The 14,037-nt window shown below is 37.5% G+C and overlaps 1 protein-coding gene across 2 annotated transcripts; it reads right to left on the bottom strand.

The window, feature by feature from the left end:
* Positions 1–937: 937 nt before the first annotated feature.
* Positions 938–13,166, bottom strand: LOC117774178 (complement factor B-like). 2 transcript variants are annotated; one of them, XM_034606379.1, is made up of 19 exons: positions 13,018–13,166; positions 11,602–11,808; positions 11,307–11,492; positions 11,024–11,200; positions 10,260–10,346; positions 9,483–9,622; positions 7,266–7,413; positions 7,038–7,169; positions 6,160–6,270; positions 5,931–6,065; positions 4,443–4,564; positions 4,080–4,209; positions 3,748–3,886; positions 3,482–3,558; positions 2,036–2,136; positions 1,824–1,953; positions 1,575–1,624; positions 1,287–1,473; positions 938–1,224 (listed from the first exon to the last, which is right to left on the bottom strand). In XM_034606379.1, the coding sequence occupies exons 1-18, from the start codon at positions 13,121–13,123 to the stop codon at positions 1,297–1,299; spliced, it is 2,355 nt and encodes a 784-aa protein (XP_034462270.1). In that variant the 5' UTR covers positions 13,124–13,166; the 3' UTR covers positions 938–1,224; positions 1,287–1,296. The 2 variants fall into 2 exon arrangements, with proteins under 2 accessions (XP_034462270.1, XP_034462269.1); XM_034606378.1 differs by having other exon boundaries at positions 938–1,473.
* Between the last annotated feature and the right edge of the window lie 871 nt (positions 13,167–14,037).

Raw genomic sequence — 14,037 nt, 5'->3', positions numbered from 1 at the left:
GCACTGACTCCTTCAGGACTGTAGTCTACTGTAAGTCCTTCTGCCGAGTTAGAGAAGATTTTTAAATCGTCTCTCCTCTCTCATGCCAGGTTTTGAGGGACCTTTATTGTTGGTGGCTGTTATTTTAGGCTGCTGGTTTTTTATTACCTCCAACATGGAGGTTATGTTTTTGGTGGAAGGATCGGACAAAAAAAACATTACATTTTGTTGCACATTCGGATGAAGGGGCAGATCCAACAATTTTGTTTATCCACTTCCTTTAAAGTTGTGAGATAGGGCTCATTTAGAGGATTAATATCTACCAGTGAGTGAAATTTGGTGCAGCTTGATTGAATTTAAGGTCACCGCTGGGCTTGGCGGATGTATTATTTAGTGTCACTCTGGTTTTCTCCCTGATTATTGCCTGTTCATTTAATAGCAGATTGGAAACCCTATGAAAGAGAACAAGGCAGAAGTGTAAATATGATATAAAAGCTCAATCATGCAGATCCGGATATGTAGAAGCCAGACCCAGGAATTTGGGATGTTTTTCAACATTTTCCCCGAGAATAATTCTTAAAATCTCTCATTTTAGGGGACTAATCTCATCTCCTGATCTAATCTGTGTGAATTTTGGTGCTGGCTGTTGGGCTTTCGTGGAGGTATGCTGTGTACTTTGCTGAGGGCCATTCTAGTTTATAGTCTTCTTTTGTTTGTTTTATCAAATTGTGACTTGTGTCTGAGTTGGTCAAAATGAAACTTTAAATCAGACACAAAGCAGTTGTACTAAGACATAACGACTTGGATAAATTCAGTGTATCATTAGACAGTAAATGCTATGATTCATGATAATATGTACAATGTACCTGACAAAGCAAATGGAAATTTTCACAATAGAAAATGATCATAAGTAACCCATCATAAAGTCAGTCAGTGACATTAAAAAGACAAGTCAAGACCCAGGTTAATACTGATTTATTGAGCTGTTTACAAACTGGTTAACCACTTAAAATGGTGAATAAATGAATGTGCAGACAAGATACAGCTCTGATAAACATAACTGACAATAATTGGTCCTTTTGAGAAGTAGTGATGCCAAAATGTTTTAAAACATGATGTCAATTTGTGAACATGTATGTATTTGATAAGAACATTTATAATTTGCCTCTTTCCATTCTGAGCCCACATACCGATTGAATGAGTGTTGGATGAATTCAATCATCCTCAATCATCCAGCTAAATAACATAAACCAATGTTTTTGAAAAAATTAATCATATAAATGAAATGGTGAACCAAACTGCAGCAAATAAATGAATTTAGTCTTCCAAAAACTGAAGTGGTGCATAATCGTCCTGCATGTCATTTGCCAGGACAGATTTGAGAAAAGGGACGATTCTGAAAAGATTAATGTGGAAATCTCTGGAGCTGGCAGTCGACTCAACTTTCCCCCCCGACGTGCAAAGTTTCTTGGTTCCCCAGCTCACCACGCCAACCTGTGGAAGAGGTCGTTACTTTACATCTTCAGCAAGAACTCACACGGTCAAACTGTTACCTCAGCATAACATTTGATGCGTGGGTAACAACAGCTGTTCACCTGTATGATACGATGCTTGTAGTTTTTGTATACAGCTCCTCCAGAGTCGCCTGTCTCCAAAAAATACACACACATATGGTCACAATAAGAATAAGAGACTTCAGATTCTGGCCATTCTTTAGTGTATAAACTGCTTCTTCTGTCATTTTCCCGTATGTGTGTTGATGAAATGATCTTAGCTCATTTCAAGGATGTCTATGGGATAACTACCTGCTCCTTGTCAAGTAGAGCAATAACCTTTACACGTACCTGTGCATGCTATGTGATCTCTATAAGGAGTCTGACCACCGGTGCACAGGAAGTTTTCAGTCACAGCGACCTTTGGATTCTTCGTGTCTATGCCTTCTGCATCTAGTGCATGTACGATACATTCGATCCTCTGCTCGGGAGAAGAACCACAGCTTTAGGATTAGAGTTGAACAAACTAGAGGCACATCATAGCTCAAGGATTTTAAACTCACATTATCGCCAAGTTTAGCGATGACATCTTTTTCCTCGATTGAGCTTCCCGACTTCGTCAGGAAATTGAGTTTTTCCAGATGAGATTTCAGCACACTATCCTCTGCAGAGACACACAAAAAGACAGAGGCTCAACAGATGCAAGGCCACTGAATTGACAGGGGAAAATTCTGTTACATGACATTACACTGAAGGGTCTTTGGATTGAGGATATTTACATGTGAGACATTGTGAGGTAAAAGAAAAATTAGAAACTTAAGCATTTTGATTTGAAGACCAATTCACAAAACCGCTTCAACAGCTTCAACATCTCATTGTAGTTTTGTTACCCTGACTCCTGCGGCCTGTCAAGCTTTGGCCTCATTGAAGCTAAAATATTAATAATACTAATAATTAAAATAAAAACAATAATATTAATATTACTACTACTACTTATAATAATAATAATACTTATATTATAATAACTTTATACCCATAGTACTTATCTTAACAAGTTTACTTAGTGCTTTACAAAATATATGGGAATAAAACAACACAGAACAAAACAAAAATCAGAAAGATAACATTAAAGAGAACCGAGTCGTGAGCTGCTCCATAGATTTTGCTTCACCCTGTGTACACACAGCAGATAAATGACATTAGGTCGAGCAATACATAATTTAAGTGTTATGGGGACAGGGCCCTCTCCATCGCTGGCTCCCCTCCCATTATCCGATTCTCCCCCTCAATAGAAGTTTTCAAAAGTCATCTGAAAACACATTTTTATTCATAACCTTTCAATGTGCCCAGATTGTTGTTAGTATTATTATTGTTGTTTGTATTGTTATTATTGTTATTACTATTATTGGTGATGGTAGTGATAATAATGACTATATCTTTTGTCCTGTTTTAAATTTGACTGTTATTTTTGTGTTGTAAAGCACTTTGGAAAGCTGTGAATTAAAGTGCTATATTAATAAAGTTGAAGTTAAAGTTGAATTTAGTGCTATTAAACCTCGTCCACACATGATTGGTAGGATGCCAAAGTTCAGAAAGGAACAGAGCCAAAAGAGCCAAATTCCCCATCACTATAAACTAGTGAACTGGAAACATTCAAATTAATTCAGATACTGTGTTTTCAAACTGATGGACCATGAGCCTAATCAGCTAGTCAGCAAAACCTAATAAAAATTCGCCAAAGACTGACTGACAGCGAAAAATAAGAGTACTGCTTATGTGTCTAATATCAAGGACCCACTGCTTTTGAGTAAATCTTCCATCAATATTATAAATAAAACTGCATATAAGTGGTGTGAGAATTGACAGGTGAGTGACTTGCAGCTCAGGAATGGGCTGATAAAGGTCACAAAAAGTCACCCAGCTCTATATGAAGATGGGCATCTTTATAAGCTTTTAATCACAAACGAGCTGTGTGACAGTGTGACATTGTGTGGGTGGAAGTAGCACACCTTGTTGCTTGAGGGTGGATTTACCCACCAGTTGCAGAGCGTCACTGGTCTCCTGGGTGCCAGGAATGCAAATACGTCTGATGGCGACAGCAAAAACATGAAAGAACTCGTAACATGGTACATTTAGCAATAAAGAACAAGTGCAGTAGTCTATTACAAATGATTTTTGTTTATGTGTGAGATGGTAAGAAGAACTATTTTATCAATATATCTCCAGGTAGGACTAAGAATCAAATTTAAGCACAAACGACAGCATGAGTTGTTACCTGACGAAAGAGGAGATTTGAACGTCTTCCTCCAGTTGGATGAGAGCAACATCATAGTCATAGAACTCCGCCACGCCTTCGTTCACCTTAGCACTAACATTGTACTTTGGGTGTAATATGAAGGTTTTAACTCTTTTTACTGCAAAAGAGATGAGGTCACATGTTAGTAATGGTGTTACTGTCATCATGCAGAGAGCAGAAAACTTAGTCAAACTCATATTTGAAATCAAAATTATTAATTCTAATTCTAATTCATATAATTGCTACAATGATGATAACATGTCGATGAGAGGCAGGCATATGCATTCAGACATTAAATAAACATTTATTACCTGTGCCCTTTCCATCATCAATTTCAACTTTCAAATGCTCTGGTAAATCGCCAAATTTGAAGCAGTGAGCAGCGGTCAGAACAAACTTGGAGGTCACCAGAGAGCCAAGGCAATTCCTTAGTCCTTGATTCTTGAATTTTAAATGATAAATAAATACAGTTCAGTTGTTAAAGCAGGAGGCAATTTCTACTGTGTCCTACTGTGTTTTCATTACATCAAATATTTCTAAGTAACCAGTAGAATCCTCTAAATTTGAATAATTAAAAAGACTCATTGTGAGAAGGGTTGTAAATATTCATGTTTTCATCCTCGCAAACATTTCTCACACTCTTATGAAGTTAAATGAAATACTGAAACATGCACCTCGATCCGGATGGACGCCAACCATGGATACATTTTCCTCTCGCTTTCTTTGGAACCGTCTTTGGAATTTTCATTGTCATAATACTTGTGAAGACCACATAGGCCCTGAACGTCGCTTTCATCTGCATTAAAGAAATCCATAGAGAATAAATTAAATGGAGATAATGTTCCTGAATACAAAAACATTCTTGGTTATATCAGACTCAACAATTAGATTAAACATTGCAGTCATTTGTCACAAGGTTTTTATTCTAACGTGACATTTTTTTTCACATACATTAGGGACCATTTGGGATTCAGTGTCTTGAACCCATTTCATCATTAAATTACATTACATTCATTTAGCAGATGGTCTCATCCAAAGCAACCTTCAGTAATATGCATTTAACCTCTGAAGGTGCATTAGTTTTCAATTGCAACAAAAACTGTAAGTGCAAGACACATTTTCAGACACATGTTCGAGCTGTGAGTGTATTGTTCAGTGGACATACTGCTCAGGATTTGCACCAGATGTGTGATCAGAATCTGTACAGTGTAAATGCAAACTGAACCGTAAAAAAGATCTGCCCATCAAGTTGAAAGGTGACTTGTCCCCGTCATCCTGTTACTTCAAAGCAAGCACGACTAAAGTTACAGGTCTTAGCAGTAACTAGCAAATCCTGATTTAGAAAGGAATTACGTATTCGAAGCAAATAGATAACGAGCATTTCAATATTAGGTGTAAATTCAAAGATGTGTGGATCTTATGGTGTTATCGCGGATAATGGTTTCAAATAATACCCAATATAAATATGCCCTATCTTAGTTACACATGATGAAATTTGGTTATTAGAACGAAACAAAAAAGCACAGCAGAGGCCAGATATGAACATGAACCATAGACTTATTAATAAAGATGGACGACACTGACTCCCACTATCCAGAATCAAAAGCTAAAATAACCAGGATACAAATGCTGCCATTTTGCACATTTGGAGCCAGAGTCTGCGCAGTAACGACCAGGGGAATGGAGCCGACGGTAGCATGTGCTCGACCAATCCCGAATCAGTCTAAGCTGCCATTCATCATGTTTGTCAAATAACCAAAATAGACAAATTTGTACTCGAACAAAGATCAGTGATCAAAAGAACTTCCTCTTAATGTGAAAATTGTGTATAGTTTTTAATGGTCCATTCTCTTGATGGATATAGACATGATGCCCTGTGATCCAGAGGGAGATTTTATCACATCTGTCCATGCAGTGGTGTCGGGCTGTGTATCATAGAGAGACACCACAAGATCAAGAGTTATGACTGCGCCTGCTCTTAAGCACTTTAGGAACCAAGACAGAGCTGTGTTTCCCCCCCCCCAGTTATGATCATATATCTCCTGTGTTTCAAACTGGAGAATGGGGATGAATGCTGGGGTGTATGTTAGCAAGCAAATGCATCATTGAACTGAAAATGGAAACGTGTCACGGGATTCATTTAGCCTTCTGACATCACTCACCAATTATTTCATCAAAGGTCTCCTGCAAATCCTTAATGTCCTTCATTCTGAAGTAATGCTGGCCACCGAGGCCTGTTGTGAGCGGCTGCAGGTCGGCATCTAAGACCTCAGCTCCAATGGCAAAAATGTAAATGTCTGTAGAAGGAGGGCGCATGGCAGGAGAAGTTAAAACACAAACATCAGCACAGTAACAGAAATTTAAAAGCAGCAACATATAAATAAAACTCACCAAGGAATTCTTCTCTTGATTGAGTCCCTGGTTCACTGGTTTGGTTCATATAAATCATGTTCTTTATTCTTTCCACAGTGGGAGCAGGTGAGCCACCCATATTATAACCACCTGCAATAAAAGAAGACAATATGTTTAAATGATGTTCAACAAGTCTATGTGTACCCGAGGACAATTAAAGGTTCAGTGTGTACGATTTAGGTGAAAGGGATCTATTGGCAGAGATGGGCCCTTTATATTTAAATACTTTATATTTACATTGGGAGAGGGTCCTCACTATGTAGGCTGCCATGTTTTTTGTTTTTATTTAACTGAAGAAAGTAAAATTACATCCATTCCTTAATGGCGGATAGGCACTCTGTTAGGACACTCACACAGCTGACATTGTCTGGCTTGAAGGACAAGTATATTTGGGTGTCATCAGCATAGGAATGATATGATATCCCATTAAAACGGCTGATGACATCTCCTAATGGGAGCATGTAGAGCAAAATAGTATGGGACTAAGAATGGAACCTTGTGGCACTCCGCACATCAGTGGGGCCAAGGATGAGGTATTATTTCCAATGGAAACCGAGATTTGTCTATCTGAGAGATATGACTTGAATCATCTAAGGGCAGTTCCAGATATGCAGACGCGTTGCATTAGTCTATTGATCAGAATGTTATGATCATTGGTGTCAAATGTGGCACTATGGTCAAGGAGCAGTAATACGGCGCAATCACCAGCATAGATACAAAATAAAAGCCCTATAATTCAGCTCTATATAAAGCATGGCAGCAACAAAACAAATATTGTGCTTTTTTATTAAGACAACTTGCTAAAGAGGAAGTGATTCTATAAATGTTGTCGCCATGATGGTGATCTAGAATGTTACCATCAGTAAAAAGGATGATGACATGACGATGTTCCTTAAAACCTTCATCTTTCACTCGTCTCTTTATGACTGCCATTTGCTCCAGGAAGGTCTGGAAGACGAGATTCAGATCAGTTCCAGCAATGTTTCTGTCTGGGAGTCCAAACACATAGTAAAACACAACATCAGGCTCAAGCTGTGTTTGATAAAACAAGACTCCCAACAACATCTCTGATCTGTTTTACTCACTGCCTACTTTAAACTTTTCCAGCTCTTCCTTGACGCTGTCCGTGTGCGTTATTCTGCCGTCCAAGAAGTCAAGTATGCTGACAACTTTGTGTATCTCAGAGGAGAAAAAGAGGACTTCATAATTTGGAGTCACACTAAAGGATGAAATCTGAGGAGACATAAGTGAAACCGTTGAATATCAGGTGTGTGAAGTTTAGTATTATATGAGCTTTGTGAGCACATGTGAACTCGTGGCACATTCTGTGAAATATTTTGTTAATGCAACACCTCCATATGTATCAAACTGCTTATGGTTGTTTTTTTGTTGAGTAATTGACTCATTTATCAGCAGAAAGATTTTCCCATAGTGTGCATTGACTTCGAGCCAGGGGACTCTCGCCAAGAGGCATCAATCAAGATTATGATGTGTAATTCATAATGAAATTTCATTCTAATGGGCTGTTGTCCTGGCAGCCTAATGGGATGAGATTATGTTTGTACATGTTGAGTGTTCAGTGTGCCAAATGTGATTCTAAAAGTGTGTCAGGCTTCGTATGTCAGCTTACACCAAACATATGGTCATTCATATAACTACAGATAGTGAAATCGACTCCTCTCATCCTCTTAATAGGATCAGTGTTATGAAAGTCACATCCATAGACAATATATACACATATATATATATATATATATATATATACACTTGGACGTACATCAGTGTGATAAGAACTACCTAACTTGACCGAAACCATCAGTCCAACATTATACAAATGTTTTGCTTTATATAGTTACAGGTCAAGCTGGAATCAAGGTAGTTGTAGTAACCCCCTGTTTACAGCCTTTGTGCTAAGCTATGATAACAAGTGGCTGCCTCAAATTCATATATAAAGATGAACAATGCATCTACACTTCCTCCAGCTATTCAGAAATGAATCCAAAATACCCTGCATACGAATGCTGCCATCTTGAGCATTTGGAGCCATAGTCTGTGCATTGGCGAGCCACGGTAGCCAATTACCGATGATACATGCGTTTGACCACTTCCCCTCATTTATATAGCATAACTAATTAAAATCAAACTGACTGGGAAAATTAACACTTGAAAATACATAAAATGACAGGAACCATCTTTGAGAAAAAGTTATTAATGTATACTTTGATCCACGTCTCATCTGCTAACATGGAGCAGGCAGGGCTTATGACCTTTATTGCAGCCAGCCAACAGGGGGCCAACAAGACGCTTTGGCTTCAATTTTGGTGAGGGATTGGTGGGGGGGGGGGGTTGCCTTTACTGATAGGACAGCATAAGCATGAAATGGCAAGAAAGAATGGGGTAGACACACTAAGTTAATGACTCTTTAAGTAGTCAAAACATGTATGTTAAAAAAATTGTTTAAAAAAAGGTATCAAAACCTTCACTGCAAATATGGAGGACTGTTGACAAATAACATTGACAAATAAATAAAAAGGACATTTAGAAATATGTAATGATATAAAATATAGATAAAAATAAAGAAAAGAATGATAAAAATGAAACAATCCAATCCATTTGTAAAACTTATCATGAAATGTTCATTCATTTAGCCTCTTTTCACAATAACCTTTATTGCAAACCTTTTGATTGATTTTTCCTTTCAGCAGTTTTTGTTTCATCACAATCATTGCCAAAGTAAAGCAAAATAACATGTTTTTATTTCAACATAAAATCAATTTCTGTTTTTACAACACAGCTTTTCCTTAATTATCATTTTAGTTCAAAATGCAACATGGCAAAAAGTCTCTCTCCGTCAATTAAGAGAAACAAGACAAATCAAATGAAGCGATTGTTGATTTGATGTGAATGTGCAGGCGTTTTATAGCTACATGACATTCTGACCCATAACTAATAGGCTAATGGCTTCCTGTGTCATGCACAATATGAGCTGTAACATTTTCATTTTATTCCTCACGAGACCAACTGATTGATTAAATGTCCAGACGGCTCACACTAACTGCTGTATTGTGACATGTTTTAACAACTCAGCAAATTTATTGCCAACATCCATCAACAGCAGATCGTACTTTCACCCCATGTGCATCTTTTAAACTGTGCCCACGATCCCAATATAACTCAGGTCCCTACTTCTAGCACAATGTTGCTGACTGCAAATTCAGCATTTTAAAAAACACTAAACCTTTTACATAAAACCTACATTGTTTCTCATTTTTTAACGAAGAGTAACTTTGTTTGTTTCTTACCTTTGTAATAAGTTTGGTGACAGCGTCTTTTGCATTCACGAAGTGTTTCTCCTCGATGCTCTCAGAAATATCCACACCAATATAGATGTTAAGAGTCCCATTTTTTGAAATCCTGATTTTCTTCTCCTCCTGTGTGTCATCTGAACAAGCCACAACAAATTCTGTTTATTTTTCCCGAAACATGTCATTACATTTTCATTTTTTATTTTGTCAACAGAGAAAAAAGCCTCACAGAAGACAAAACTGTGTCTTCTGAATTTTTACAGAGTAGAAATATTCTCAGATTTATATATTCAGAGCTTCTACAGTATTATCATTGTATACATGAGTGGGTTTTGATGGAATGAATGAAAAATTGGATAAGCTATAAAATCATCACTCATTTACTATCACTCATTATAGGATTCCCTTCACGCTTAAGAATACAGCGTCTGCACAAGAGAGCTCCACGCACTGCAAATTTTTAAAACACATGCAAATAAAATTGCAGCGCATGTGTCGTAAAATTGATGAAGATGTTTTCTTAATCTGCAGTGCGTTGAGTCCACCACTATGGCATGGACCTAACAACGAGACTGTTGACGAGATGTTTCAGGAGCTTCAGGAGCAGTGTTTTCAGTGGGAGAGAGACCTCTCTCTGCTGGTTCTTTTACCTTTGCACACCTTTTACAAACATAAAAGACCTATATAACACACTAGAGGAAAGGGAAATACTGAAAAAGCATAATATGTCCCCTTTATATAATTTAAATATTCACATTACCTCCTGAAACTTACCGAGGGGCTCTAAAGTGACAAGGCTTTGTTTGATCGCACTGCCAAATGCCTCTGAAACCTCCAGAGTAGTGTCATAGGTGTGTTTGTCTGGAAGAAGCAAAATGAACAGAAGTTTTCAGTCACCGTGACGAGGTGGATTGATACAAAGAAAAAACTCTCCCATCAATGCAGGGACCGGAGCTCAGCTCTCAGCAGTTTATGTTTTTACATTCATAGGTGGGGGGGCAGGTGATGGATCAAGTGCATGTAACTGGAATAGTGATTCCTACTTGTTGCTCAGCGTGCAACGTGAGCAGACCCAACCCAGATCCCAACGGGTCTCGGACTGGGTATCTACATTATTAATATTTTTTATTTGTAGTCTATGATTCCCTCACTGACTTTATTATAGTTTTTACAAAATTTTACAAATGATGTGCTGTACCATGCAGTAATATGTATGTATGCAGTAACATGTGTCTATGTAATAACATGTATGTAGGTCTCTTATAGGTAACATGCTATGTAATGTGCAGTAACATGTATGTAGGTGTCTTACAGTAACATGCTAAGTAGTATGCAGTAACATGTGTGTATGTAGTAACATGTATGTAGGTCTCTTACAGGTAACATGCGATGTAGTGTGCAGTAACATGTATGTAGGTGTCTTACAGTAACATGCTAAGTAGTATGCAGTAACATGTGTGTATGTAGTAACATGTATGTAGGTCTCTTACAGGTAACATGTGATGTAGTGTGCAGTAACATGTATGTAGGTGTCTTACAGTAACATGCTGGCTCTTTGCCCGTCCACTGGCCGCTCTCCTGACACACTCTTTCTTTCGACCCGACCACAAACAGGTTGCCATTGCAGCTGTATTTCACTGTGTCATCAATTCCAAACACGTTTCCGATCCTTGAGGCTCCAGCTGGGACTCCAGGATCAGCACAGTTATCTCCTGCTGCGGAAACACAAACAACAAAAGACCCCTCACACATCTGTTATGAATGTGAATGTATGTATAAGTGGAGAGTGAGTGGGGAAGCAGGTTGGTGTTCAGGACTCACAGTCACGGCTACAGATGGTAGTGGAGCCACTCCATTTCCCGTTTGGTAGGCACACACGCCTGCTTGAGCCTCGCATTGTGTATCCAGAGTAGCACTCATATGTGGTCTCATTGTTCACAAAGTACTTCTCCTGAGGAGGGGAGACGGTCCCATAGTCCAGCACGTTGGGGTCTGGACATTCAACAACTGCAAAACAACACAAAAACCCCTGAGTTCTCGTGTAGAGCAGGAGGCCTGAGGCAAAGAGACACACACTTTCATCATCATTATCATCATCATCATCATCATTACTCACTCCTGCATCTCTGAGGTGTAAATCTTTTGGGTCTGGGTGACCAGTGGCCGTTTAGCTGGCACAGACGGGTCAGGACAGGAAATGGATAAAAGCTCTCAGGACAGTGGTAGATCAACAGGCTGCCCCTCGTCAGCTGCTGGGTCAGTGTGTAGTGACCTCCTTCTATCTGCATACCCTCCTCTGTGCATTCACACCAAACCCCACATCCTGAGAAGAAGAGAAACATTATTGGCGGCCAGGATCTAGCTGGGTACTCATATTATATTATTTTGTTCTCATTTTGTTGAAAGGAAATTTTACAAAACACCAGACAAGTACCCTTTACATTTAGCTAAATGCTAATTTAAGTTTAAATAGATAAATAACAGAATGTATTACAAGGACAATGAGAATAGACTTTATTGAAAAGGTAGGAAGGAAAGAAGGAAATATAATTCTCATATCATTCCTCCTCAAAGAGATTATTAGACTTTCACAAGTCTTGCTTTTTTTTTATCTTCTCCGAAATAAGCTTATGACGTTACACAAATTTTGTGTAAATTAAATTTAACATAGAAGATCAACAACAAAAACAAAGTTGTGATTGTCCGTATTAAAATATACAAGTACATTCTCACAGTTAATATCATTATTAGTTTTACGCAATAATTTATTTTCTAAATAAGACCAAAAGGAGTTTCGATATGTGCAATGTTAAAATAAATGAGTCACAGGTTCAGGTTCTATGTTACAAAAAAATGTCACTTGTCTTCTCTATGTCGAAGAAGTATAACTTGGTCAAACATTCTTTTTTTTTTCTACAAAAAATACCATCAAATAAGTTGTTCCACAAAGCCGTTCCTGTTGGGCCAATCATTTACATGGTTCTCCTATTTTAGGAAGCTCCCTCCAGAACCTGATATTATGTAGATGTTATTTTTATGTTTTAAAGATAAGTTGTTCCACACAATGAATAAATTCCTCTTCAGTTGAAACATTCAGATTTCAGAGAGCAAACATTCTGACTCCGGAAGAAATATCCAAAGGTTTTTATACACTGGAATCTTAATGTCAGTATTGTCATTTCTATTTAAAAAAGGATTGTAACAGCAATGGAAATCATTAATATACACGGTTGTTACTTAAAAATAACATATAACTGTTTTGAAAAAAATCTATTTTAAAGTTTACTATAATCTATGTTCCAAAGAAATCTACTTGACTTACAGTAAATATAAATACATGAGCATTTTTGTTCAATAAAAAATTTAAAATTACATATAATATTGTTCCTTTCACGTCTGTACGTGTGTTTGAAGGTACTGGATGCCTAAATTTCCTTCAAGATTTATAAAATATCTGTCAATCTATCTATTTATCTATATATAATATTTACCTATGTGTGTATTTTTAAATTTAAGGTAATAATAAACGTACCCATGCAGAGGAGACATGAAAAAACAGCAAACCAGGTCCAGTGGAGAGAAATTCCCATGTTGAAGCCTAAACTGGGGAAAGGTATGAAAATGAGGTTTTTCTTCATGAGATGCACATTTATTTCACAGAGAGGGGGTTGGACAAACACAGATGGTCCGGCTACTTATTAACTTCAAGACAAATAAAAGGAGATCATTAGTGAATGTCAAAGAAAACTATTTTCCACTAAAGTTTTAACCATTGCATTATAGATAGGATAAGATAAGAAGTCCTTTATTTGTCCCGCAATGGGGAAATTTGCAATGTTACAGCAGCAGAAGACAACACATTAGTAGCATGCAGTACTTGGGTGAAGGAATATAAAGAAATAGAAATATACAACAATATATAGAAAAAAGATATAAATGTGATTAAACCGGTATACACAGTGTAAAGAAATATATTATGTGTCAGAATATGCAGAGTAAATGGAATTGCACATAACGGTTTATATTGCACAGAATTTTTTTTACAAATGAGTATAGACCTCAATAACACACAATATAAATAAAATCATTGAGTTATAATCAATAAGACAAACAAATTTAATTAAGTGTGTATCTTCTTAAATATATTAATGTAACGTGTAGTAGAAAATCTTATTTCTCCTACTCCCAACAGTGAGAAGATTTAACAAAATTCAGTACAGTTTAGGATTCGTTTATTTCAGTCCAAACATTATTCTGTTTATTCATGTGTGTGTGTGTGTGTGTGTGTGTGTGTGTGTGTGTGTGTGTGTGTGTTTGTGTGACCATAAATAGGACAGAGATCCAGGATTTCACATGTGTACACACACAGTCACATGCTGCATGAAAAAACAAAGAAATTGTGAAACCAAGACAAACAAACGTTTGCTTCATCATTTCCCAAAATCCAGAGGCACTGTCGAGCATCACACACGAACACATTGATTCATCCATCGATTGACGTCACCCCTGGGCCCGTTTTCACTGTGGCTCACTCTCTGACATTTGATTGACT

The sequence above is a fragment of the Hippoglossus hippoglossus genome, chromosome 14 (genome assembly GCF_009819705.1).
Source record: "Hippoglossus hippoglossus isolate fHipHip1 chromosome 14, fHipHip1.pri, whole genome shotgun sequence".
Classification (NCBI taxonomy): domain Eukaryota; kingdom Metazoa; phylum Chordata; class Actinopteri; order Pleuronectiformes; family Pleuronectidae; genus Hippoglossus; species Hippoglossus hippoglossus.
Note: the sequence above shows the minus strand (reverse complement) of the source record. Positions and strands in the feature narration are given on the sequence as shown.